This window comes from Abramis brama, assembly GCF_963993115.1.
Source record: "Abramis brama genome assembly, chromosome: 17".
NCBI classification, from domain to species: Eukaryota; Metazoa; Chordata; class Actinopteri; order Cypriniformes; family Leuciscidae; genus Abramis; species Abramis brama.
In genome coordinates, this window is record NC_139979.1 from 12710459 (window position 1) to 12735246 (window position 24788).

The window sequence follows — 24788 nt, forward strand, 5'->3', positions numbered from 1 at the left end:
GTTTTGTTAGGCTATTTCTGTTTTACATTTTAAAATTTCGTTAAAAAAAACATGACCGAGACGTCAATAAATACATTTTTACATCCCCCGCATAATTTTTACATCCGACAACACAATGTCAGTTTTGATTCTGCGATTTATAAAAACATAATTTAGCCAACTACAAAAACAAATTTCTATCACAACCTCTGCGCATTTTATTTTACCCACAAATTCATCCAGTTCAAGGTTTGATGGTGTCTTTCTGACAGAGGAAATAAAACGACAAATAAATAGCTCCCACAGTTTTTGTAGAATTACATGACAGTTTGATCAATTAATCTATGTAAATGTTTCTTTTGAAAAAACAAAAAAGTAGAACGATAATAACAGATGTCCCTGGAATTTCTGTGGAATAGATTTACACAAAAATATGAATTCAAATATAAGCAAAATAATACAATAAGAAAATAATAATAATAATGATAATAATAATAATATTTTCTGATTGTTGTATTGTATTTACACATAGTGACGTATAGCAAGCCCCTTGGACAAATCTTTCCATTTTTCAAATCTTCCAGTGTTTACATTTTCAGTAAATCATCACTGCATCGTGTCCCAATAAAAGCGAACGCGGGACTAACACAACGAAGAACTATAATGCAGACAAAAACAAAAAAACACAAAAAAAAAACAGTTAAATCCAAAATCCAAGTAGGATTATCCTTTTACTATATGCTATAGCTCTGATGTTGGGTAAACGTGGAGAATATTTAATAATAATAATAATAGCCTAATAATAATGATAATAATAGTGCTGCTATGTTTCAAATTGATGCTTGATAAATTATGGAAATATAAAATACACAAAACCGCTTTGTCATATGAAACAATGAAGAGTCGTTTGACTTTAAATGAAAATATTGCAGGTCACATCACTTGATTTTCCCATTCTCCACGATAGGCTACTGTGTAAATAATCTCTATTTCAAAATAATTAAAAAAGACATTCAAATGATTCAGATATATAATAGTATTGAATTCGTTGGGTAGAAAATAGTGCTAACATTGTTGAAGACTGAACATTGTTTACTATACATATAGTAAAGTCAGCTCATAATTTATAAAAAAAGCAGCTGAATGTGGGTTAAAAAGCAACTGACTCACGCAAGAGATAGCAAGCAAAATTCGGCTAAATTACTATAAATATAAAGGCAAAATATACCAGCTCTAAAGTTAAAACAAATGAGACCAAAATAAAATAAACAAACGCCTCTAAAATCTTTTCCAAATTCAAAATAACACGAAAAAGTGCTCAAGTGAGAGAATAACGTAACATGTACTTTAAAAATTATACAATATTTACAGCACTGTGTGGAGTCCTGTGAAACAATTGTATTTTATGGTAATATGACTAAATCGAGGGAAATGCCAGGTTTCTATCACTAGCCCTTCGGTGACCTGTCTGCAGCTTGACGCTAGAAGTTTGATGCTGTATCTTTTTATTTTTCCAATTTAGACCCATCCGTATTGATAAGATGGAGACGGAGACCAGAATCAAGTGTGAGACTAATTTCTTGGCGCCAAGACTACAACATCTGTTTAGTGTGACCTTGCACCTCACTGTATGAGTAAGCGAACTGGTACATAACCATGCTGTATCTAAAATAATAATAATAATAATAATAATAATAATAATAATAATGTTTAAAGGCCTTTGATCCCAAGAAATGTGTTGACTACTGTGGGTGGATAAATGTCACACTGATGTTGCTGGGTTTTTTTGTTTTTGTTTTTTCCAATCGAATCGATGTTCACCCTCAGTCGCCCACAACAAAAGTAAAAATGGCGTGTATTTGTCAAATGCTGCAGCATTAGTCACTTTTCAGGCTAATCATGCCAAAGAAAATGCAGTGAATGTGAATGTAAACAACTGTCTATGGGACACCCATGCTCGCGTTTGAGGGACATTTCGCTCGTCTCAAAGTGTTTGATAAATACTAGGGTTACACCTTAAAACTGCGTCTTTTCACAGTGCTGGGTATTCACAGAACAACCGTTCTCTTTGCTCGCGCGGGGAACGCACGGTCCCCTCTGTTGCAGCGGTACGAATTTTGAGTAACATTGAAGACGGATATAATCTGCTCTCCCGCCTCAGTAGTCTAAACCGCAGCTGCTTTCACTTTGGATAGCTCCAATGTGAACATAATCATAAATGAAGACTGAGGCAGTCAATATGATAGATATGTCCTTGTTTTTGAATTGTTTTTGTGTTTTTTTTCTCTCTCACTGAACTGGCGTCTGAACCCCGTGATGCGGCGGCGTGTCTCCGTATACGTCCTCGGTACCCGGTAGAGGTCCGCCGGGAGGAGTCATCCGTTTCTCTTTCTGTCTCCTGTTACAAAACCAAACCCTCACTACCTCTTTTTCCAACTGCAGACTGTCCGCCAGTGAAGTAATTTCCGACGCGGCTGGCTTTGGGCACTTAAGGAAATGGCTCTCCAAAGCCCCTTTGACGCTTACCTCGATGGAAGTCCTCTTTTTCCGTTTCCTCCCCTGCGCAGCTATCTTGTCCAAGCTCGTGGGGCTGCCAGATGTGGAGTCTGCCTCCTCCAACCACTTGTTCAACAAAGGCTTGAGCTTGCACATGTTTTTGAAGCTGAGTTGCAGGGCCTCAAACCTGCATATCGTGGTCTGCGAAAACACATTTCCATACAGCGTTCCCAAAGCTAGTCCGACGTCCGCCTGCGTGAAGCCCAGCTTGATCCTCCTCTGCTTGAACTGTTTCGCAAACTGCTCCAAGTCGTCCGAGGTCGGCGTGTCCTCGTCCGAGTGGTCGTGGTGACTCTGGTGCGGCTGGTGCTGGTGCTGGGACGGTGGATGGCCGTGGTCGCTGAGATGCGGGCTGTGGTGGTCCTCGTGCGCATCGCGCATGCTGTGGTGGTGGATGCTCTGGCCGCTACCCGGGATGAGACCGTTCACGCTGAAGCCGGGCTGCGAGTAAATAAGGCTCTGTCCGTTCGAAGTGGCCATACTGGGGATGTGAGCTGCCGTCGTTGTTCTCCATGCCCTTGAATCGTGATGGTTCCCGTGCGTCTGATGTACCAGGTGGGGTGGCCGCGACTGATGCTGTAAATTGCTGGAATTGTGCATGTCGTCCCGGGGGCTCTGCACCGCTGGCTTGATGTCCTGCTCGCCGAGGGGACTGGACGACCACGGTCCTCCTTCTCCGTGTGACAAGGCTGTTATCCACTGGTGCGCGTGGCTGAGCGGGTGACTGTTGCTCTGCAGTGAGTAGTCACTCTGCAACAGGGTTTGCGCGTCCCTGTAAGCCGTAGCTTGCTGCATGCTCCCAGGCTCCGAGTGTACAATAGATGAGCTGGAGGTGAGGATATTGTAATGATTGGATGCTGTAGTCGCCATGACTCTCGGAGCCGGACTGATCGCTCCTATTAAAGGAACCTTGCATTTGACAGTTACTCTTTTGCCACAGGCGTCTCCCAGGCTCTTTGCCAAGTGGACGCAGCGGCGCGCACCTGAGCTCCGCCCCTCGACGGCGCTCATTGGGTGGAAAGGAACGATGGACGCGCTTTTTTGGAGGCAGCCTTCAGTTCATTGGATGCTCGAGAGTCTAAACAAACACTGCCTCTTTCCTTCAAAAGAACTCCGTGTCCTGCAGAACCTCTGAAATGTGAGGGACCGAGCTACGGGCCACCAAGACCGGAGCGAAGAACATCAAAGGTTATGATTTTTATAACTTGGAGAGAAATTCATTTCAAACTTGTCTGTTATGGAATTTGCAATTGTGTGAGTATGTAGGCTATGTGTCTTATTTAATAGAATTTATGCAATGCAAAAAAATAAAAATAAAAAAATCTATTTTATATGATGTCATTTTATACATTTATTGATTACAGGTTCTGGGGATTCATTTGTCAAAGAAGGGAAACTATTTAATCTTTCTAGCGCGATGTTTGCTGGCCTAACTATAAGCAAGGTATTTGGACAGAGTCAACTTTACAGCAAATGTTCAGAGTCCTAAGGGAAAAAAACAATTTGCTGCTTTAGATGAGGGAAAAGGTGTTAACTAGTTTTTAATGTCGTTTGCCTCAATCAGGTGTTTGATTTTTGCCACAAACAAGGTAACGAATAACGAATACCAGTTTTTTTCCCACATCTTAATGAAATGATGCTGTATCTGGAGAAGATTATTAAAGTGAAAATTTTGTAGCTTTGTAAAATTGGTATTTATTTTGAGGAACATATTTAATTTAACATTCGTTTCTATTACATATTTATATAGATATATAAATATATAGGCTATAGGCCTATATATAAATGTTGCTACTGTACAACAGTTTTAAAGTATAAATAATAATGAGAACGAGAAACATTATATTATGTTGTTATGTTTTCTCATGTTTGTTGTTCGTAGCAGTAGGCTATAAGTTTTACTTCATCTCTGCAAGGCATAAACAACTGATATAAGTGTTTGTAAGGACGCGTTCTGTATACAAAGTGAATGAAAGACAGCTGCACTCAGGCTACTAGGTAAAAAAATAAAAATAAAAAAATAAAAACAAGGGATGAAAACCCCCCAAAATATGAAACGTATTTACGTATAGATTGCGCTCACCTCAAAGTGATCCCAGATCAAACAAAGATGTCGATTTGGTTCAAACATGATACAATTGACAGACAGAAGCACATGTGCTGCAGAGCATGGTTCTCTTAAACATGCCATTTATTCGGAGTAGCAAGTGACCAGTAGTTATATTTGACTTTTTATGTCTAATTTAATTAAATATATAATTATATAAATATAATTACTCCAAACATCTAATGGCCATTTTCAATATCTAATTACAAATCTCTTTTAGCCAACAACTGCCTCTATAAAATTTTTTAAAAATCCTTTTTTTCTCTCTCTCTCTCTCTGGGTTTGCATGGTGTAGCTTCACACGTCAAAGGAATATTTCCGAGGGAAAAGAGTGGGCCGTTTGGGACCGCAGGTGTCTAAAGCTGACCAGCTGGCTCCTCTGTGAGCCTCTGTAAAGAAAAGCACACGACATTGTCCGAGGAGGGGGACATTTTTTAAGCAGCGCTGCTGGTTGCTATAGAGAGCAGTAAATTAAACAACGCCTCATACGTCACCGGTATCGCCTCCTCTGGAAGGCTCTACGTAAATCAGAATGGGTAATGGACAAAAGACAAAAAGAAACAAAAAAGAAAGAGAGAGAGAGAGAGAGAGATCAACTGATTTTAAGGAACTGTTCAAAGGCAGTAAATAAAGTGTAATTTGCACAACTAATGAACTTTAAAGCAGGGCGTACAGCACCGTCCAATTACGCATCACTGAACAACAGCCAACATGATAAACAAGCTAGAAAACCCAATAAAGCCATTGACAGGTCTGCAAAAACATTCAACACATTTAGGCTAACTTAAGCATTATAATCTTCAGTCTTTTATAGCCTAAATGAAACATATTAATTAAAATAAAGTTTGCTACTTATAGAAGAGAGTATTAATATTTGGTGTTTATAGCTTAAATGTAAAAGTGTTTATGGGCACACACACACATTTTGTTTGAAATGTTTCAATTATTTGTTTCCAAAAAAGAGGGTCTAAACCTTCTAAAGTTCTTGTTGTAAAGAGGTCTACATGACTAGTTTTATGATTTTCCTATATCAAAATAAGATTTCTAAAATTGGACGAATACACAAACACGAAAAAAACAAGAGGCACATATCAGTCAACCAGGGAAAACCGGCAAAAGACGCAAAAACAATCTCCACAGTCAGACTAATTGTGTTCAAGCGCGTGGGGGTTAAAGGGTGTTCCAAAAAAAACGAAAAAAAGAGAAAACTTTAAAGACACGTTCCGGAAATTCATCCGCGTAATAATGAACATCATTGTAGCGTAACAGTGAAATCACCCAAATCAAAAGAACATTTATGGCAATTAAGGTTGTAATTCAGAGAATTACCACAACGCCACAGAAGCTTAAATAGTCGTGTTGGGAGAAAACCAAAGCACATTACTTTAATGGTATAATATGCAAACTATGGATCGTTCAATTACATGGCTTAACAACGCATAAATGATGCGAGTCTTGTTATTTGGACTGTGGGGTCTATGGTAATTCATTTGGAAGGGCCAGCGCGCTCTCAAATACAGTGAAATCTATTTCTGAGCTCCGGGAGCCGCTGCCAAACTACATTTAAGGGAATAAAAATTAATGACAGAGAATCTGAGCGTTAAATTAACAGTAATTATATGACCCGCATGCTGCAAAGATTCCATTTTTTATGGTCTAATTAGGTAACTGTCTCCACATACATCAACATATTTCCCTCTGTGGATTTCACACAAGATCCCGGTCATGTTCAAATACTGATTGAAAATAATTAATTACATTTTATAAAGACATGCTTTAAATCACACAATAATCAAACTCTTCTCATAGTCAGGCTAATCATTGGTCACCTGAAACGTAGCAAAAGCTAAGATTAACAAAATATCTTGCAATTAATGCAGATAGAAAATTGGGGGTGGGGGGTCAGAAGTAGGCTACATATTGTTTCATACAGGTAGCCTAAATAGAGGTTTAAACAAGGTTTTCAAACGTACAATATGTTTTAGTTAGATTACAAATTAGTCTGAGCATGTAGGCTACTTTAAAACTGTTGCCAAATCCGCAAATAAACAGGTAACCATAGCAACAGCAGGCCAGTCACGCGTTTTCCTTTGCGCTTTGCGGTCAGTGTCTGGCGGAAGTCAATAATGCACCACAAATCATTAGCCTATTTATATTACAAACATGCAATAAAAACTTGTGTTTTGTTCAAAAAGTATTTTCTTTAGATAAACAAAGTATTTTCGTTGCAAAAAAAAAATAACCTCAACAGATTGCGCTATTTACATTAGGCGTACGTTTAAAAATCAATTTAAAAACCAAATAGCTGGTCCCTGAAAGTCAATGTATAATTCGCATACTGAACGCTGGGTTAAATAGCATTCTAGAAAAAATGTGAATTAGTTGTTAATTCTAAAAAGGGAATTAGCCCTTGCGCGTGCGTGTGATTGTTTGGGAATGGGGAGAACCATCTCTGTCAGTGGGGGAGTAGAGCTCTTGTTGAACAGGTCTTGCACCGAGAATCTAGTAATTCCATGCAATTAATCCACACAAAGACATCGTTAAATCTGTCCCTCACTACAATTGGCTTCCGATTGTCTGCATCCATTGTGGGGGCGCAAGAGACCACCCCTGTGAGGCAAAGTGGAGACCTGTTATGCGATCCATCCACGCACCAAAAGTGACTTCAGCATATTCAGATCTGTGTGTCATTCCATTTGAACAGGATCAGTAGAAGAACTGTGGCATTTTTTCCCTTCACACAAGAGCCATGATCAAATGGCACATCCTATGAGATGGAGAGATTCGAGAGAAATCATCTATACTGTGCTTTATTTACTTTTATTTATTCCTGAATAAATAACACTGCCAAATAACAGACTGACTCCCTGAATTAATTTGAATCGAGCAACTAAACCTTTAATCGCTTCAATATGGTTTCCAAAGAACAACAGGTTGTGGACAAACCCAAATTTTAAGGATTCCAAATACTCATTTAATTGCAATATTTCATTACATTACATTTAACTTTCTAAAACTCTGATTTAAAACACTGATCTGGTTTTAAATTGAGCAAACCACTTCTACTGTTAAAGAAGCACTCAATACTTTTGCTAATTAATTTTTTTTATAATTTATATTTTAATTTATTTGGAGAAATGAACAGCACTTGATGTACACTCATGTGAGACATTTAAGCATGTCAGTCCAAAGAAAGCTGTTTTATTCTACATGGAGCTGGTTTCCCCCCATCATGGGTGCCACTATGTTGAAATTCATGAAGTTACTAATAATAATAATAACATCAGTAGCACATAAACAAACCTCATGCAATCAGTCCCATATGAGTCAGTATAAAGGTCAAAACCACTGACTATTGGGACGAATAACAGACTAAATGGGTAAAAATAAATAAAAACTTATGGAGTGCACTTTTAAGGCTGCCTATAGTGACATTAGCAGAGTCAGTTAAGACTTAGAATCCTATAAAAAAAAACATCTCAAGTGGCAACAAGTTACTTCAGAAACTTCAGTACTGACATGTCTTTTCCACAAATAGGGTTAGCAGGGCAAACTCCCGGACAGCTGTCATGTGCCCAAGCACATTAACTGGAGGGATTGTAGGCAGGTTGCCTACCTGAGATACCGGTCCTAAACTCCTCTCAATCTGTATAGAGACATGAGCGAGCTTCTGGTCCCATCGCTCATGTGCAGCTCGATTAGCCCCACGTGTCTCGTTCTTCATATGTGGAAGTGCAGCAGATGGTCGGAGATGCACCGTGTTACGAGGCTGTGGCGGTATGTAACGCTGTTCTAATTGAAACATCAATATTGCAGCAGAATCCCACAGTGGAACAACACTGCAAGTTTGGACAAAGATTACAGATGAAAGGCTACTACTGGATATTACATCTGGGAACAGTTTTCGTGTAAATTGCTTTATGATCCGTAATGTAGTGTGGATTGCATATGTTAGCATTAAGTGATGGGTTACCAGCAAGCGTAAGACAATAAAATAGTTATCCTGGCCTGCAAGGCTTTTAATAGTAACACTTTGTATGCACCTGCTTGTCACTCTTATTGTAATCATCATATAAATGCACAACAACTTCCTAAGATGGTGTTACTTTTTGATGTTCATGTAAAAAAAGACCTCATTTCTGCAAGTCTTAATAAAGGGAAAATTAAAGGAAAAATTCTGCCATCATTTACTTACACTTGTGACTTTGGTTAATCTTCAAAACAGTTAAGACATTTTAATGAGACCTGAGAGGATTTTGTCAGTCCACTGAAAGTCCAGTGTCCGTTTGCATAAACTGCTTAGACTATAGTCTTACAAGTTAGCAAGGCGGTCATATTTTTTAGTCAGCAGTCAGTTTCATAAAAAGGTAGATTGGTCTAATTTGAGTCTGAAATGTAAGACTGATCAAAATTTGATCAACACTAATTGCTAGTTGGTCAGACTAGTTCAGACTAGTTTTTAAATTGGCATGTTTATGAAACTGGAAGCAGGTCACCAAAACGTATGAATTGATATGAATAGAGCAGTCTTGTGAAGAGATGTAATTGCTTGATATCATAAACAGATTTATTTTGTTAATTCACAAGTTTTTACATCAATAAATGATACATTTGAAGGTTCAGACCATCATTAGGAACTTGCTCTGCATCTCATGCACTCACCCACAAGCAGACAAATCCACACATGCACATAGTCGCTCTCTAAAGTTTGACCTTTAGGACAAGTTTGCTCTGTAGCGGAGACCTGAGATTTGTACTTGCACCAGTTGATCTTGACTCTGTTTACTGTAGTGGTTTGAGTGTCACTGTCAGCCCTATACATGGGGTTCAAGTCATGATTGAAATACATTTCTTCTGATCCATGAGGACGATATTCGTAAGCTATTTGAACACAGACAACAAGATTCAAGAATTTGTACCAAACCAAAAGCCGTACAGTGAAATTATGCCCTATCTGACATTGCTGTTTGAAACTCCAGACACCCTTCCCCCAAGCATGGACCAATGTCCACCCCAAAATGGTAAAGGTTCTCCCAACGTTAATGGATAAAACAAAGGACATCATTTGTAGGTCAAGTCTTGTCTGAGCCCTCTCCTCAGCCTCTGTCAACCAATCCAATACAGCCCTAAGGAAAATAACCAAAGCTCTGCATTTGGACTGAGGTTGGAAGGTCTATTTGCCTCTCCGTCAAGCATCGATTTATCCTACTCTCCAATTTATTTCTCCTCCTCGTTCCTCCGATCCATAAGGCTCCTGCCTCTGGGGGAAGAACCAGAGGAGAGACGGCGAACAGCCCCCCCCCACAACACATTCAAAACCTGATATACAGCCTTCCACAACATACACCGATATGTGCCTAAACTTTACAGAGAAAACATCCTTGAAAGCATCTGATATAGGGTATGTCTAATGTTACATAGCATCATAAATTACAAGACGGTACACATGGTTTTTTACTGATTTATATATATTGATAAAATGTTGCCAATATTACAGAACCATCAAGGGATTTCCTTGATCCTCATAATGCAATGCCAATCAACATAAATCTTGCATGCCAGTTATGCTGAAGAAAACAATCAATAAAAATTCAGAGACACGGCTTGGAATGTAGTCCACATGCTCCAATATGTTGTGTGGTCTTGCATATTTGCAAGATGATCAGAGTTTGAATCCACCAGGGGTTATTTCCCCATTCAATTTCCCCTTTTTCTCCTTATGGTTTTCTGTCACATCTCATCAGTCCTGTCAATAGAAGTGACAGAAATTAATAAAATAAAATAAAGAAATGGGTTCACTACTATTCAAAAGTTCGGGATTTGTAAGATCTCGTTGAGCAGAAGACATTTTATGCTAAGGCTGCATTTATTTTGATCAAAAACAGTAATATTGTGAAATATTACAATTTAGTAGCCATTACTTCAGTCTTCAGAATCACAAAATCCTTCATAAATCATTCTAATTTGGTGCTCAAGAAACATTTATTATTATATCAGGTCATACTTAGGAGGGAGAGGTTATTATGTGAGTATAGGAGACCATAAGTCAGAGTGGACACCCATGACATGCGGAGTCCCTCAAGGCTCAATTCTTGCGGCACTCCTGTTCAACCTGTATACGCTCCCAATGAGCCAAATAATGAGAAAGAACCAAATAGCTTACCACAGCTATGCAGATGACACACAGCTCTACTTAGCCCTATCGCCTAACGATTACAGCCCCATTGACTCCCTGTGCCAATGCATTGATGAAATAAACAGTTGGATGTGCCAAAACTTTCTTCAGTTAAACAAAGACAAAACTGAAGTCATTGCGTTTGGAAACAAAGATGAAGTTCTCAAGGTGAATGCATACCTTCACTCTAGGGGTCAAGTCAGGAATCTTGGTGTGTCTCTAGACTCAGACCTTAGTTTCAGTAGTCATGTCAAAGCAATAACTAAATCAGCATTCTATCATCTGAAAAATATTGCAAGAATTAGATGCTTTGTTTCCAGTCAAGACTTAGAGAAACTTGTGCATGCTTTCATCACCAGCAGGGTGGATTATTGTAATGGACTCCTCACTGGCCTTCCCAAAAAGACCATAAGACAGTTGCAGCTCATACAGAACGCTGCTGCCAAAATTCTGAGCGGAACCAGAAAATATGTACATATCACACCAGTCCTCAGGTCTTTGCACTGGCTCCCAGTTACATATAGGATTGATTTTAAAGTATTATTACTGGTATATAAATCTTTCAATGGCCTAGGACCTCAATACATTGCAGATATGCTCACTGAATATAAACCCAACAGATCACTCAGATCATTAGAATCACATCAGCTAGAAATACCAAGGGTTCACTCTAAGCATGGCGAGTCCGCTTTTAGCTATTATGCCAGCCGCAGCTGGAACCAGCTTCCAGAAGAGATCAGATGTGCTCCTACAGTAGTCACATTCAAATCCAGACTCAAAACACATCTGTTTAGCTGTGCATTAACTGAATGAGCACTGTGCCACTGTTCGTCCGACTGTTTGTAATGTATTTTATTTTTTATTCTAAACTGTTTTAATTGTTCTTATTTCTTTTGATTATTTTAATTTATTCTATGTAAAGCACTTTGAATTACCATTGTATATGAAATGTGCTATATAAATAAACTTGCCTTGCCTTAGTATCAATGTTGAAAACCGTTGTGCTGCTTAATATTTTTTGGAAAACGATACATTTTCCAGAATTCTTTGATGAATAGAAAAAGAAAAAAAAAGTAAAGTCAAGTGAAGTCACCTTTATTTATATAGCGCTTTATACAATACAGATTGTTTCAAAGCAGCTTTACAGTGATAACAGGAAAATTATGCATTTCAGCTGTTGCTCAGCTGAAGTCAAGTCAATTAGTTAATTTCATCTATGAAGCAGTTCTGCAAAAAATTCTGCCATTGTTCATCTCAGTTCAGTTCTCAAACAACAGCGTCAGTACAGTCAGATCAATAATATTGTTGAATATTAAGTGTCCCTAACTAAGCAAGCCAGAGGGGACAGTGTCAAGGAACTCAAACTCTATCAGGTGACAGATGAGAAAAAAAATTGGGAGAAATCAGGCTCAGTTCTCCTCTGGCCGATGAACGAACACGGTGTGATTATGATTCAGGCTGCATCATAAGTCAGAATTCAGATATGGATCAGTAGCATTCAAATATTCATCCAGTTCTTTCTGCTTGAAGATCGGATTCATCACGCAGGCATGGAGCCGAAGCTGGACATAGGGTCTGTGTGGAGGACCTGTCTGGCTCTTGTGTTCTTTTCTGAGGATCTGTGCCAATGGGTGTCATGTCGATGAGGCCTTCAAAGGGGATTCTCTAGTAGACTCTCTTCTCTGCTGACATTCAGGGCTGTGTTTTGGTCGTGTCAAGGTGCAGGTAATTTATACCTAATTTATGCAGCCTAACAATCATTTAACTGATATGAATAATAGAAATTTATAAGGTGTTATGTGTATGCCAGGTTAAAGAGTGTATTTAGTCTAGATTTAAACTGACAGAGTGTGTCTGCTACCCAAACAAGGCTAGGAAGACTATTCCAGAGTTTGGGTGCTAAATAGGAAAAGGATCTACTGCCTGCAGTTGATTTTGATATTCTAGTTATCAAAATACATGAAGGACTATAATGCGTGGAGAGCAAAGTTTAATAGGGAGCCAATACAGTGTTGACAGAACTGGGCTAATATGGCCATACTTCCTGGTTCTAGTAGCTGTTGCATTTCGGACCAGCTGGAGTTTGTTTATTAAGCGTGCAGGGCAACCACCCAGTAGAGCATTACAATAATCTAGCTTTGAGGTCATGAACGTATGCAGAGAACTAACTTTTCTGCATTTGTCATTGAGAAATATATTTTTAAGATGGAAAAATGTGGTTTTACAGATGCTAGAAATGTGGCTTTCAAATGAAAGATTGGTATCAAAGAGCACACCCAGGTTCCTAACTGATGACGAAGACTTGACAGAGCAGCCATCAAGTGTTAGACAGTATTCTAGGGTATTACGTGAGGAGGTTTTTGGTCCAATAATTAGAATCTTTGTTTTTTTCAGAATTAACTTGTAGGAAATTACTAGTCATCCAATTTTTTATATCAACTATGCATTTCTTTAATTTGGTAAATTGGTATGTTTTGCCAGGGAGCAAAGAAATATAAAGCTGAGTATCATCAGCGTAACAGTGAAAACTAATGCCATGCTTCCTAATGATATATCCCAATGGTAGCATTTACAGCAACGGTCCTAGTACTGAGCCTTGCAGTATTCTATACTGAACTTGTGATCTTTATGACACCTCTTCATTTATTGCTACAAATTGGTAAGTATAAGTATGATTTGAACCATGCCAATGCAGTTCCACTAATGCCAACACAATTTTTGAGTCTATAAAAAAGAATGTTGTGGTCAATAATATCAAATGTAGCACTAAGATCCAGTAACACTAATAGAGATACAACCACGATCGGATGATAAGAGCAAATCATTTGTAACTCTAATGAGATACCATAGTCGCAGATACCATTTCTTTCTAAAAAGGAACACAGTTGTGCATTTTCTAGTATTTTTGACAGAAAGGTAGATTAGAGATTGGTCTGTAATTAACTAATTCTTTAGGATCAAGTTGTGTTTTTTTAATAACCTGTTTAATAACAGTCAGCTTAAAAGTTTTTGGTACATATCCTAATGACAATGGTGAATTAATATTAATAACAGGATCTATAACTTCTGGAAGCATCGCTTTCAGTAGCTTAGTAGGTGTGATGTCTAACATACATGTTCATTTTGATGATTTAAGAAGTTTAGACAATTCTTCCTCTCCTATAGCAAAGAATGAATGTAATTGTTCCCCAGGGGGTCTATAGCATGACGTCTGATGCGATACTGTAGTAGACGGTTAAATGGTTATAATTTTCTCATAATAGTAATAGTAATAATAGTATCAATCCTGCAAGTAAAGAAATGCATAATGTAAAAAAAGTCATAAATAATTCATTACTGCTGTGCTGTTTGGAAATATCTGAAGTTGAAGTTTTATTTTTTCATTTTTTATAAAATATATATTTATATAAAATGATTATATTTATTTATAATATTCATTTATTATGTCAGCCTTGGCTAAATGGAGTATACACAAGACCAGATAATGATCTGAGATGTCATCGCTCTGCTGCAGAATTTCAATGCCATCAACATCGATTCCATGAGACAATATTAGATCTAAAGTATGATAACGACAATGAGTGGGGTTCTGACACGTGTTGTCTTACTCCAATAGAGTTTAGAATGTATGTAAATGCCAATCCCAATGCGTCTTTTTCATTATCTGCATGTATATTAAATTAACTTTTGATCAATTTAGTTTGCATCCTTGCTGAATAAATGTTTTTATTTACTGACCCCAAATTTTTGAACTGTAGTGTATATTAGCAAATCTAAAAATGCATCTAACTATGACTAATACAAACTAAGCCATTACTCTAAATTACAATAAAAGAGGAGTGGCATGGAGTATTTTAGTTGTTTATTGCTATCAATATGAGAAGCATTTTGATCATACATGATTTTAGCTACTGCTATAGGCCAAAAGATTCCAATGTGTGCTGTATTCATTACCCAACAAGAAATCAGATTTATTCTGGCCAATCTATTTTTGCAAAGAACAGTCCTAATGTTCAGATCTAAAAACAAGCAGCTCTCATTCCTGCAACAATCCTTCACAAAAGAGTCCTGAGAGAGGCCTGACATGTTCCTATACCTGAGATCGATCAATGCCGATCTGTGCAGGGGAAATTGAAATCTATAGGAAATTAGATGGTTTCAATGATTTATTGGAATACTAAATCACTCAGTGCAGTCCAGGCTATCGTAGTGTACCTTCAATGCTACTTTGAGGCTGCTGGGATGTCGTCAGCGCAAACCTTCTAATATCATGGGCCAGTCAGATGTATGCCGAGAAACTGTTTCTCATGACCTTGAGAGTTAAAGTCACCAACCCCCCTCTGAAAGAGTGACACAAAGTGAAAATACAGAGAAATTTAAAGTGCAACCCCCCCTCCCTCCCTCCAAAAGGAGACTAAGACAAGAAAAGGAAAGGAGAGATTGCAAAATGAGGCCTAAAAACTTAGCTTCTCGATTCGTTGGAGAAAAGGAGGGCACAATTCCATCCTCACTTGCTTTGTCCACATTTAATTGCTTTTTTTTATAAGACGTGAAGGGAAAAATAACAAGACAACAAACCCCCCCTCCAAACATAGCAGCGACAGCAGCTAATGGAGGGGGTGTAATTGTGAATGGAGGCATTCATCTGGAGATGCGGCTGGTAAATTGCTGCAGACAATGCATAGTGCAAGGATGCTCAGATCGCCGGCGTTTAGAGACGCTGGGGTAATTGCCCCTCCGCAGAGATGGAGGGAAATGAGCGGGAGAGAAAGGAGGAGATGGCGAGAGAGGGAAGGTGAAGAAAAGTGGATATCAAGAGATGGGGCTGGCGAGGACGAGTCTAGAGACTGAAAAGGAGAGCATGGAAGGAGAGGAAGAGGAAAGCGAGTGTGTGTTTACATGGAGAGAAGATGATGTGGGGGAGGGTGAAGACTGCGGTGAAATAGGTTCTCAGTACTGCACTTTGCAAAAGAAATAGCCTTCAACTCAAAGAAAATGGTATGAAGGCAACACTGTGTACTCAAGTGCAAAATGTCCTCAGATGCACACTACTGAGAACTATATCAGAAGTCTAGACATTAACATTTAAAGAAAACATCCAAGGTCACAAACTCAGGAAGAAAGCATGTAGTCACGCGCAAACAGACGCACACAGCAAGAGATGAAAAGAAGAAAACAATAACAAGCATTCACAGACAAAACACATCTGTCAACAGAACAGCATCCTCACTAGAGAGAAACATCAGGGAGTAACAATTCAATTAAACACATCATCCTGGTTAAATTATGGCTACATAATCACTGCAATTCACCATTGCCTAGAATTATAAATTCACAACACAATGGGCTGAAACGCAGCAAGATAGACAGGACCATTGATAGCTTTGGCAGAAACGAGATGGTGTGTTTTGATACACCGAGCCGCTTGCAGCTATTAAAGTCTGAGTTTTGAACTTCTAAAGTTATATTTTCATCATAAACTGGCACTAAATGCCTCTATCTGCATTTAATTAGCCAATATATAGAGCTGTTCTGTTTGTAGTCCTAAAATGTGGAATGGAATTAGCATTTTCAAGCCATGGCTTCCCTTGGGAAATCCCTTTTAAGATTTTAGGTTTTAAGAATGGTGGTTTTGGATTTATGAGTAAATGAAGGTCTGTGGTTATCATTATTGGAAGAGATATTCTAAATTTTGTCCTACAACATAAACACATAAGTTGCTGAACAAGGATGTAGTCTACTGTTGAAAAGTTTGGGGACTGTAAGATTTTTTTCAATAAATCAAATAAACAAAGCCTTTTTGAGCATTAGAGATTTTTTTTAAAAACATTAATAAATCCTACTCACCCCAAACTGAATGACTTTGAATGACAGTGTACTTTGTAAAAGCAGGAAAGTTTCTTCAAATGATGTTTAACTATTCATAAATCCAAATCAGCAATATATATACCTCAGAGCCACAGACATTGCACTTCGCACATTATGCTTTTACACATCAAGCAGCAAGTCTGACGTGTGATTTTTCCTGACCCCTGTCCCCCATTATTTCCTGTCCACACTATGCTACTCCACTCAACTATAAAATATAATGAAAGGTGTGATAGGAAATGAATGTTGAAGATGAAAGACTATTTAAAAACTGTTAAAAGCAAAATATGGCTTTTAGTTTTACCTTTTTGTGTAGAACTGACAGAAAGTTTTTAGAACTACAACATTTGTTAGATTTTTGTGTCATGTTAATGCTTTACAACCACTGTTTATAATGGTACATTTCAATTTGAATGATTTTACTATAGTGTTGTTGGGTTTGATGTGTATGTGCTGTATACTGGCTATTTTTTAACAATTTAAAAAATAGTTAATCCAGTCAGATTTCTCTTAATTAAACTGAACCTATCAGAAGAAAATAAGAGGGTAATAAACCTAATTATTTATTTCAAAAGGTCTTGTGTGTGTATGTGTGTGCTTAGAACAGTTGGCAGATGGACAAGCGGTGTGAACTGTGCTAATGCTCTGCTGAGTGTCCGTGTCTCACTCCTAAATACCGTCCCCTCCTCGGCATTGTGGTTAACAAGAAGGTAGTTGGCGCGGCACGGCCGACACACACCGCTGACACGAGACGGCCGGGGTCAGCAGGGGTCACGCAGTAATTACACATATAACTCCCTCTGTGAGCAGCAGGCCGGCTGAGCTTACAGCCACTGGTTACTGTGTTACACACACTCTCACGCAGAGCGCCATATAGTGCTGAAACACGCTGGGAGTGGCCGGTGCTCACACGGTGAGAAAGTGATTACAAGGCAGGAGGAGACAACAAAGCGAGCGGAGACGAAGAGGTGCTGAAAAGCGTGATTATTAGCAGTACACACCGGCAGGGTGGAGGTCTGTGTGACTCTGCCGGTCCCAAACAAGCTCTCGAAAACAAACCTGAAGCCTCTTTAACCTGAAGATTTCTTCTTGTTTGTGATGCCTCCTCTGTGTGGTCTTGCTCACAGGCCGTTATTGTCACCTTGTTATCTGCAACCTGTAAAAAAAACACACCAAAAAATGCCATGTTTGTAATTTCCTGGCCACACGTTTATTAGTTCATGCATTCCTCAGGATTCGAACCCATGACCTTAGTGTTGGTAGTGCCATGCTCTACTGTTAGAGTTGAAAATTTTCAGTTTCAAAATACTAGTGGATTGATAGTTTTACATGCAATATTGCTGAAGCAACAATACACATACGTACAGACACAAAACATTTAAAAATTGGAAAGATTTAATAACAATAATAAAAATACATCTATTTTTACACTTGAAATGTTTACAACCATAATAATACAATATGCACTATAAGGTAACATGCAATAAAAATCAACTCAGCAAAATATGAATAGGCATACTACTCTTTTCTACAGACAGTGATGAACTACTGAGCACTAGCGACGCCACTGGCTATGTCATGGGTTTGAGTCCCCGGTAATGTATTGATTGATCAAATGTACGGTATACCTTGAATGAAATGCAATTCGCATTAGATAGAAGCTTCTGCCAATTGCCAAATGCATAAAAGTAAATGTAAGTAGGATATGTTCCTGGATCAACACGCTTGATTAATATTCCTCTGACTTTATTGGTAGTTAATGATTAGGTGTGAGTTAAGGTTAGGACTGTGCTCCAGGACCAACAGAACATGTTGATTCAGGAACTTGTATTTCTTGGCAAAATCACTGTACCAGATGGGTTAAACTGTGGGAGGTGTAGTGGTTAATGACAAGCCCTGGTAACCAAAAAGTAGCAGGTCTGATTCCCGCAAAGAGCAGACAATGTGCTATCACCATTGTGCCACTGAGCACAGCACTTAACCCCGGGTTGCCCCAGCAGGACTATTCCGGACATGAACGCAGCTACTGTAAGTCGCCTTGGATATTAGCATCTTCTAAATGAACAGAAGAGTTGTATTTTATAATATTTTAACGTAACAAGGCAATAGGATGCTTCATATTTCTGCAGAGCAGAACACTTGAAGATGCTTGTAATACAAGAGTATCACCGAATGTTTTAAGAAGGATCAGGTCAGAAGATCCCACAGCTGAGCACAGTATTGATTTGTTGTGGGTAAATAAACCACTGGACACCACTGGTGGATCAATAACCTTTCTAACCTAACCAAGAGAGAAGCGTTACATACAGCAATGCTGTTCACTTCCTTTAGCATTTAGTGTTTGTTAAAGATTTCAGCATGCATTTTAAAAACTGGGACTTCCATCCCAAATCTGTATGAACCCAGATGATGTAAATAAAATAATAATTTAAATGTACATAAAATTAAAATGTATTATTTTAGTTATATTTTAATCATTTTAAAAGCATTTTTAAATGTTTTAGATTTTTTTTTTGAAGTTTCTTATGCTAGCCATGGCGACACTTTTTTGAAACAGTAAAAACAGTAATATTTTGAAATTTTATTACAATTTAAAATAACTGTTTACTATTTGAATATATTTAAAAATGTAATTTATTACTGTGATGGCAGAGCCATTACTCCAGTCTTCAGTGTCATGATCCTTCCAAAATCATAAGCTGATTTTGTGCTCAAACATTTATTATTATTATGAATGTTGAAAAGAGCTACTTTTTTGTGGAAACCATGATACTTTTTTCAGGGTTCTGTGATGAATAGAAATAAAACATCTTTTAAAACAATTTTAAGTCTACTGTCACTTTTGATCAAATTAATGCAACCTTGCTAAATAAAAGTATTAATTTATTTTACAGAAAATCTTTCTGAGCCCAAACTTCTGAAAGGTAATGCATACAAACTTGCACCACAAAACCAAAGGCACAGTCCATGAAAAGGGCCCGTTGTAGAATGTAGATATGCAACGACTCTTTGAATTGCTTCTAGGAATGTTTCTCATTCTCAAACATGAAATGTGACATGGAATATGAATTTATCACTCAACATGAGTAATACAATATTACGTCATGGTGGAGCGCTACATCTAAAGGCACTCAGTGAACGACGGAAAACAGTAGCCACAGGGTCTGAAACAGATGAAAGCAAGGGTGTTTATAAATGAGAACGCAGGCATGTTCATGGAGCGAGCGAGAGATTGCGGGAGATGGATGGTGCTACAGCGGGAACGAGCGAGATTAGGAACGGGAGAGATTGGAGGAGATAGATGAGGAGAGCTGTGTGGAGTTCAGGCAGAAATGAAAGAGATATCATGAGAGTGGATGAGATGGCAAGGTAGAGGCGGAGAGAAAGAGGATGTATAAGGTGTGATGGTCATACGGTGAGCGGCAGACGAGAAAGGAGGCGGTAGTGGTGGGCCAGCAAGGCTCTTGCTGGGTGTACATATGTAGAGCAGCAGGGGAGCAGTAGTGTTGACGACTATAGCTCTGGCTATACCCCAGCTTTCCCTTTCTCCCTCAATCTCATCAGTCACTCTCCGCAGGACCGCGTTCTTTGCTCGTCTTTATCTCTAGAATGACATATAACAGGCTTTTGCACCCCGACTCCATCACACTTACAATTCATATAAAAAAGAATATATAAAAAAAAAACACAACATCCCTAAATTCATTAGCTATGCAAATACATGCAAATACATGCACCTCTACAAATCCACTTTGGGCCAGTGTGTGCTTTCCCGGAAGTCATGTATGTGAGTGAGGGGGAATTCTCTTTTCGCTATACCGGAGATCATGTGGGTTCCCTCCCTCCGCATGGGAGATGCTGCTCATGTGACGGTGACAGTGTTTGTGTGTAAATACGGGTGCTGTCAGTCACAGACGTACCCGTGTGGGCCTTGCGCTTTAGGCTTCACATTATTAAGTCTCACAGACCGGGAACCCTTGGAGTCTACCCAGGATTCTGTGTAAACACAGCGGGATGCTGGAACACTGGCTCAGAGCCCTGTCTTACAGGCAGTTTTGCAGCGGGAGCGGGCCGTTATGGTGAGGGGCTGATGGGGAAGAAAAAGGAGGTTGAAAGTGCATTAAAGATGTATTGTTTCTGACTGGAATTTGGTAAAAATTGTCTAAAAGGGATAGTTTACCCAAATATATATATATATATATATATATATATATATATATATATATTCTGTCATCATTCACTCACCCACATGTTGTTTAAAATGTGCAGTATCATTTTATTATAATTTACCTATATACTATTACAGTACCTATTCATATTTTGAATTAGATTTTATTTGATATTTTCAGTTCTCATTGTAATTATAGTAGTTTAGTTCTGTGATTGTCATTTTTATTAGTTTGTTTTTTAAATATTTACATTTAGATTTAATATTTTTTAGTACTTATTTTATTTCAGTTAGTTGTGAAGGCAACATTTAAATTATCATTAAACAATTTTTAAGTTTAAGTTTTCCATGCACCATTTAATTTCAGAATTATTCCAATGGACAAAAACGATTTTAATAAAGTTTTAGTTGACAGTAACAACACTGTTTATATGACTTTTTACTGTGGAGCACAAAAAGAGAAATTTAAAAATAATGTGCAGGTCACTCTTTTTCATACAGTTGCAATAAATAAGCTTTCAAACTTATAAAAAGATACAAAGTCAACATAAAAATCCCATGTCTTTAAGGCCAATTGTTTTGTGTGAGGAACAGGACACATTTTATTGAAAAGAGTGACCAAAACGTTCTTCAAGAATTTACCCTTTGTGTTCCACAGAAGAAAGTCAGCTATATTTGTTTAGAACATAAAGTTTATATATTTACCATATTATTTTGCATAAGTTATGTAAACATTTCACATCATTTGAAGGTAATGTTTTAAAGAATGTAAACTTGTGCCATTTATACGTTTTGATCCAATATAAATGGCAGCTGATGACATTACAACTCGGACCCTCTGTAAGTCATTCAAAACACGCATTTTGGGCTTTGTCTTTGTATTTATGTGAGGGGAGCTGAGTCTCAATCACAAAGGCGACAGTAAATCTTTGGGAAGGGGGTCGGCATGTGCGTGTGTCCATCTCTTTCATCTTCAGACCTCTATTTTCTGTGAACCACTGACCGTTTACTCTCATTTCTCTCCAAATATATATACACGTAAACATTAACATGTACACAAACAGACACACACACATACACAAACACACAAAATCTCTCTCTATGCAACAGTGACTTTATGTATCATGTGATCCTTATGTTGCCTCCATCTATTGGGTAATAAACAGAAAAACTGAATTTCCATTTGACATTTCACAGCACAGGAGAGAGGAAAGAAAGGACAGCGAGTGTGAAAGCGAGAGAGAGATATATTGAAAGAGATACCGTTTTAGACCGTGAGAGAGGGGATCAGGACATAGTGAGAGACAAAGTGCCACATATGTGTTCTGGCCGAAAATCTCACATTACTCCCGCTCCTCACAACAGATTTTGTGGCTGCTTGCAGAAAGCAGAATAATAAAATAAGACAAGAAATAAAAAATAACTGCTTATTCAGACAAGCTTTACAGAGCATCAAGTAAAAAAAAAAAGTGAATAATTTTATTTGGGCTGAAATGAAGTGTGGCATTACAAAACATTGTTATCTGCGGCTTTCCTTGAAAGAAATCTCTCAATTCTAATAATATGGCAGAAAGCAACAGTTACTAATGTAGCATTGGTCAGTAAAGTTTTTAAGGTGGAGCTTAGTGAAGTGTGTGGTGTGTGTGTTTCTGTGAGTGTTTAACCTACAAACGAGTGAGTTAGAGGCTGTAAAGACACACCACCACAATTTACAAGTGGTCTCCATAGAGACACATCCATCACTCAAAGTCTGATAAAATAACTAATGAATTGGACACAAAAACAGTCCAACACAGACCTCCAGAAGAGAAAGGGCACACACACATTCACACACACACACACACACTGACCTCCACATGGTCCTCGGTGTTTCACTGTCAACTATAAGCCTCCTTGCCGATAGTGAAACCCATTCCACCACCTGAAACTTCATTATACAAAGAAGACTGGGGTTAGTTGTCACAATTTCTACTCCAGCGATATTGTAAAATATATATATTTATTTTGTGTGTGAAAATTTTTATGTATTTTAAAATGTAATTTATTCATGTGATGGTAAAGTCAGAATTTTCAGCAGCAATTACTCCAGTTTTCAGTGTAACATGATCCTTCGGAAATCATTTTGATATGCTGATTTGGTGTTCAAGAAACATTTCGATTTTTTTTGTAACATTATGAACGTCACCTACCATTCTGTCAACTTTCATCATTTCACTGCATCTTTGCAAAATAAAATAGCAATTAATGAAAAAAAAATGTAAACCCTGCAGGTTGTTGTATGGGGTGAGTTGTCACTATGGAACCTGCAATTAAACAGCCTTTTATTGGATTTTAAGCTAAATAACAAACTGAAACAATTATGAAACACTTATGAAGTCACAAAATATTGTTTAGACCAACACATTATGTAGTCAACAAATTTCAGATATTTTGAGATATAACCCTTCTTGCAGCAGTCTTTCCTATAACCCATTGAAGACCACATTACAAACTATGCGACTATCTTCTATTGCCAATGGACATTTTTGCTGTGCACCAACCAGCAACTTCAGATCCTATTGAAGCACCAGGCCTGCAAATAACACTCCAAAACTACACCTATAAAATGTAGGGCTAGGAAAACAGAGAGAGACAGCAAAGCTAAACTGTATCAATAATTCAATTGTGTGTTTGTGTTTGTAATTGGACTTGACTGTAGCTTTTCCGATGTGTGTATACAGTCTGATAAGCATCTATTCCGATGTGTCTACAAATAAATCAACATCTTAGCATGTCTGCACTCTCTAAGGTGTGAATATGTACATGAGAACGAGTGTGCTGAAAGGCCTCCAGACTGATATTCTGCCACGTCTAATGGCCCTATATGAAGAGGCAACAAGTCATTTGCAGAGATGATGTTGTCCTTTGACACAATCACTTCCTATTCTGTCCGGCAGAGAGGGGAGGCGTTTGCGGTGGGTAATTGCATTGAGAATTGATTTTAAGCAATGTGCCGTCTCATGGGCTGTAATCAAGCACCATTATTCACTGTTAACTAAAGCGCTCCACGCAGGCCAACACAAAGACATGACTCCTGTTAAACAGCCCAGCTCCCTTTGCACTCTCATTAACACACACAGAGCTCTCACACAACACAGGGAGGTAACGTTTGAACAACATACCCACAAATGTACGCCAAGAATATGAAGTGATTAAGCTGAAATCAGGTCTCTCGTGAGCTCTTATCGGCTGGAAATGAATTGGCTCATTTGCTGCATAGCGTGAAAGGAGAATGTTTGTTGTGGCTGTGAGTGGGAGCTTCCTGAACGGATTCCAGATCTGAGTCAACTTTCATCAACAGAACTACAGTATTACAGTGAGCTACACTTCTCACCGATCGGAGCTTGAGATCGGCCTGGAGAAGCTTGTTAGCAACCGATCTGTGGTATCTGTCAGGAGTTATTAAGTAGAGAAACACAAGAGACAGGAGTAGCGAACTTCATCCATCTTGTTTACTCTTTCACTTCCGTTCTCACACACATTACGTCAGAACACAACACTTCAAAAGTTCTGACTTCCTTTTCAAAATAGGAGTCCACAATACAATTCACTTCCGAACACAACACAATCATATCACAACAGTAAGGTGAAAGGCCTGGGTTCATTCATCAGCCTAAGAGATAAAGTTGGCACAAAGTTGGCACATTTGACCTCTTTTGTAAAAATGTTTTACCTGGTGTGCAAGAGAACTTATTGATAAAAGGGTGACAGTCAGATAGGATGCTGTGCAATCAGTGAGTAAAAATATTTCCTTACATTTCACACCAATCTTCTAAACCACCAGCATGGGCTATTAAAAGTTCAGGGTTTCCATCTAGCGAATCTCTCCACGCCAGTAAATGCGCCTGGGCATATGATTGAGGGAGAGGAAAGGATTGACAGCAGAAGGAAAAATG

The 24788-nt window shown here is 38.3% G+C and overlaps 1 protein-coding gene and 1 long non-coding RNA gene across 2 annotated transcripts; both read right to left on the reverse strand.

Annotated features, from left to right (window-relative positions):
* Positions 1-468: 468 nt before the first annotated feature.
* Positions 469-7486, reverse strand: pou3f2b (POU class 3 homeobox 2b). Its single transcript, XM_084088408.1, has one exon. The coding sequence runs from the start codon at positions 3544-3546 to the stop codon at positions 2269-2271; it is 1278 nt and encodes a 425-aa protein (XP_083944534.1). The 5' UTR covers positions 3547-7486; the 3' UTR covers positions 469-2268.
* A 293-nt stretch (positions 7487-7779) lies between these two features.
* Positions 7780-24372, reverse strand: LOC311066932. The gene is made up of 5 exons (XR_014603150.1): positions 24015-24372; positions 22704-22780; positions 17745-17841; positions 15033-15157; positions 7780-10388 (listed from the first exon to the last, which is right to left on the reverse strand). It is a non-coding gene; the product is annotated as an uncharacterized lncRNA (long non-coding RNA).
* Between the last annotated feature and the right edge of the window lie 416 nt (positions 24373-24788).

Excerpts from the sequence above, each read along its gene's own strand:
- pou3f2b (XM_084088408.1), bottom strand. The coding sequence starts at position 3,546 with ATGAGCGCCGTCGAGGGGCGGAGCTCAGGTGCGCGCCGCTGCGTCCAC.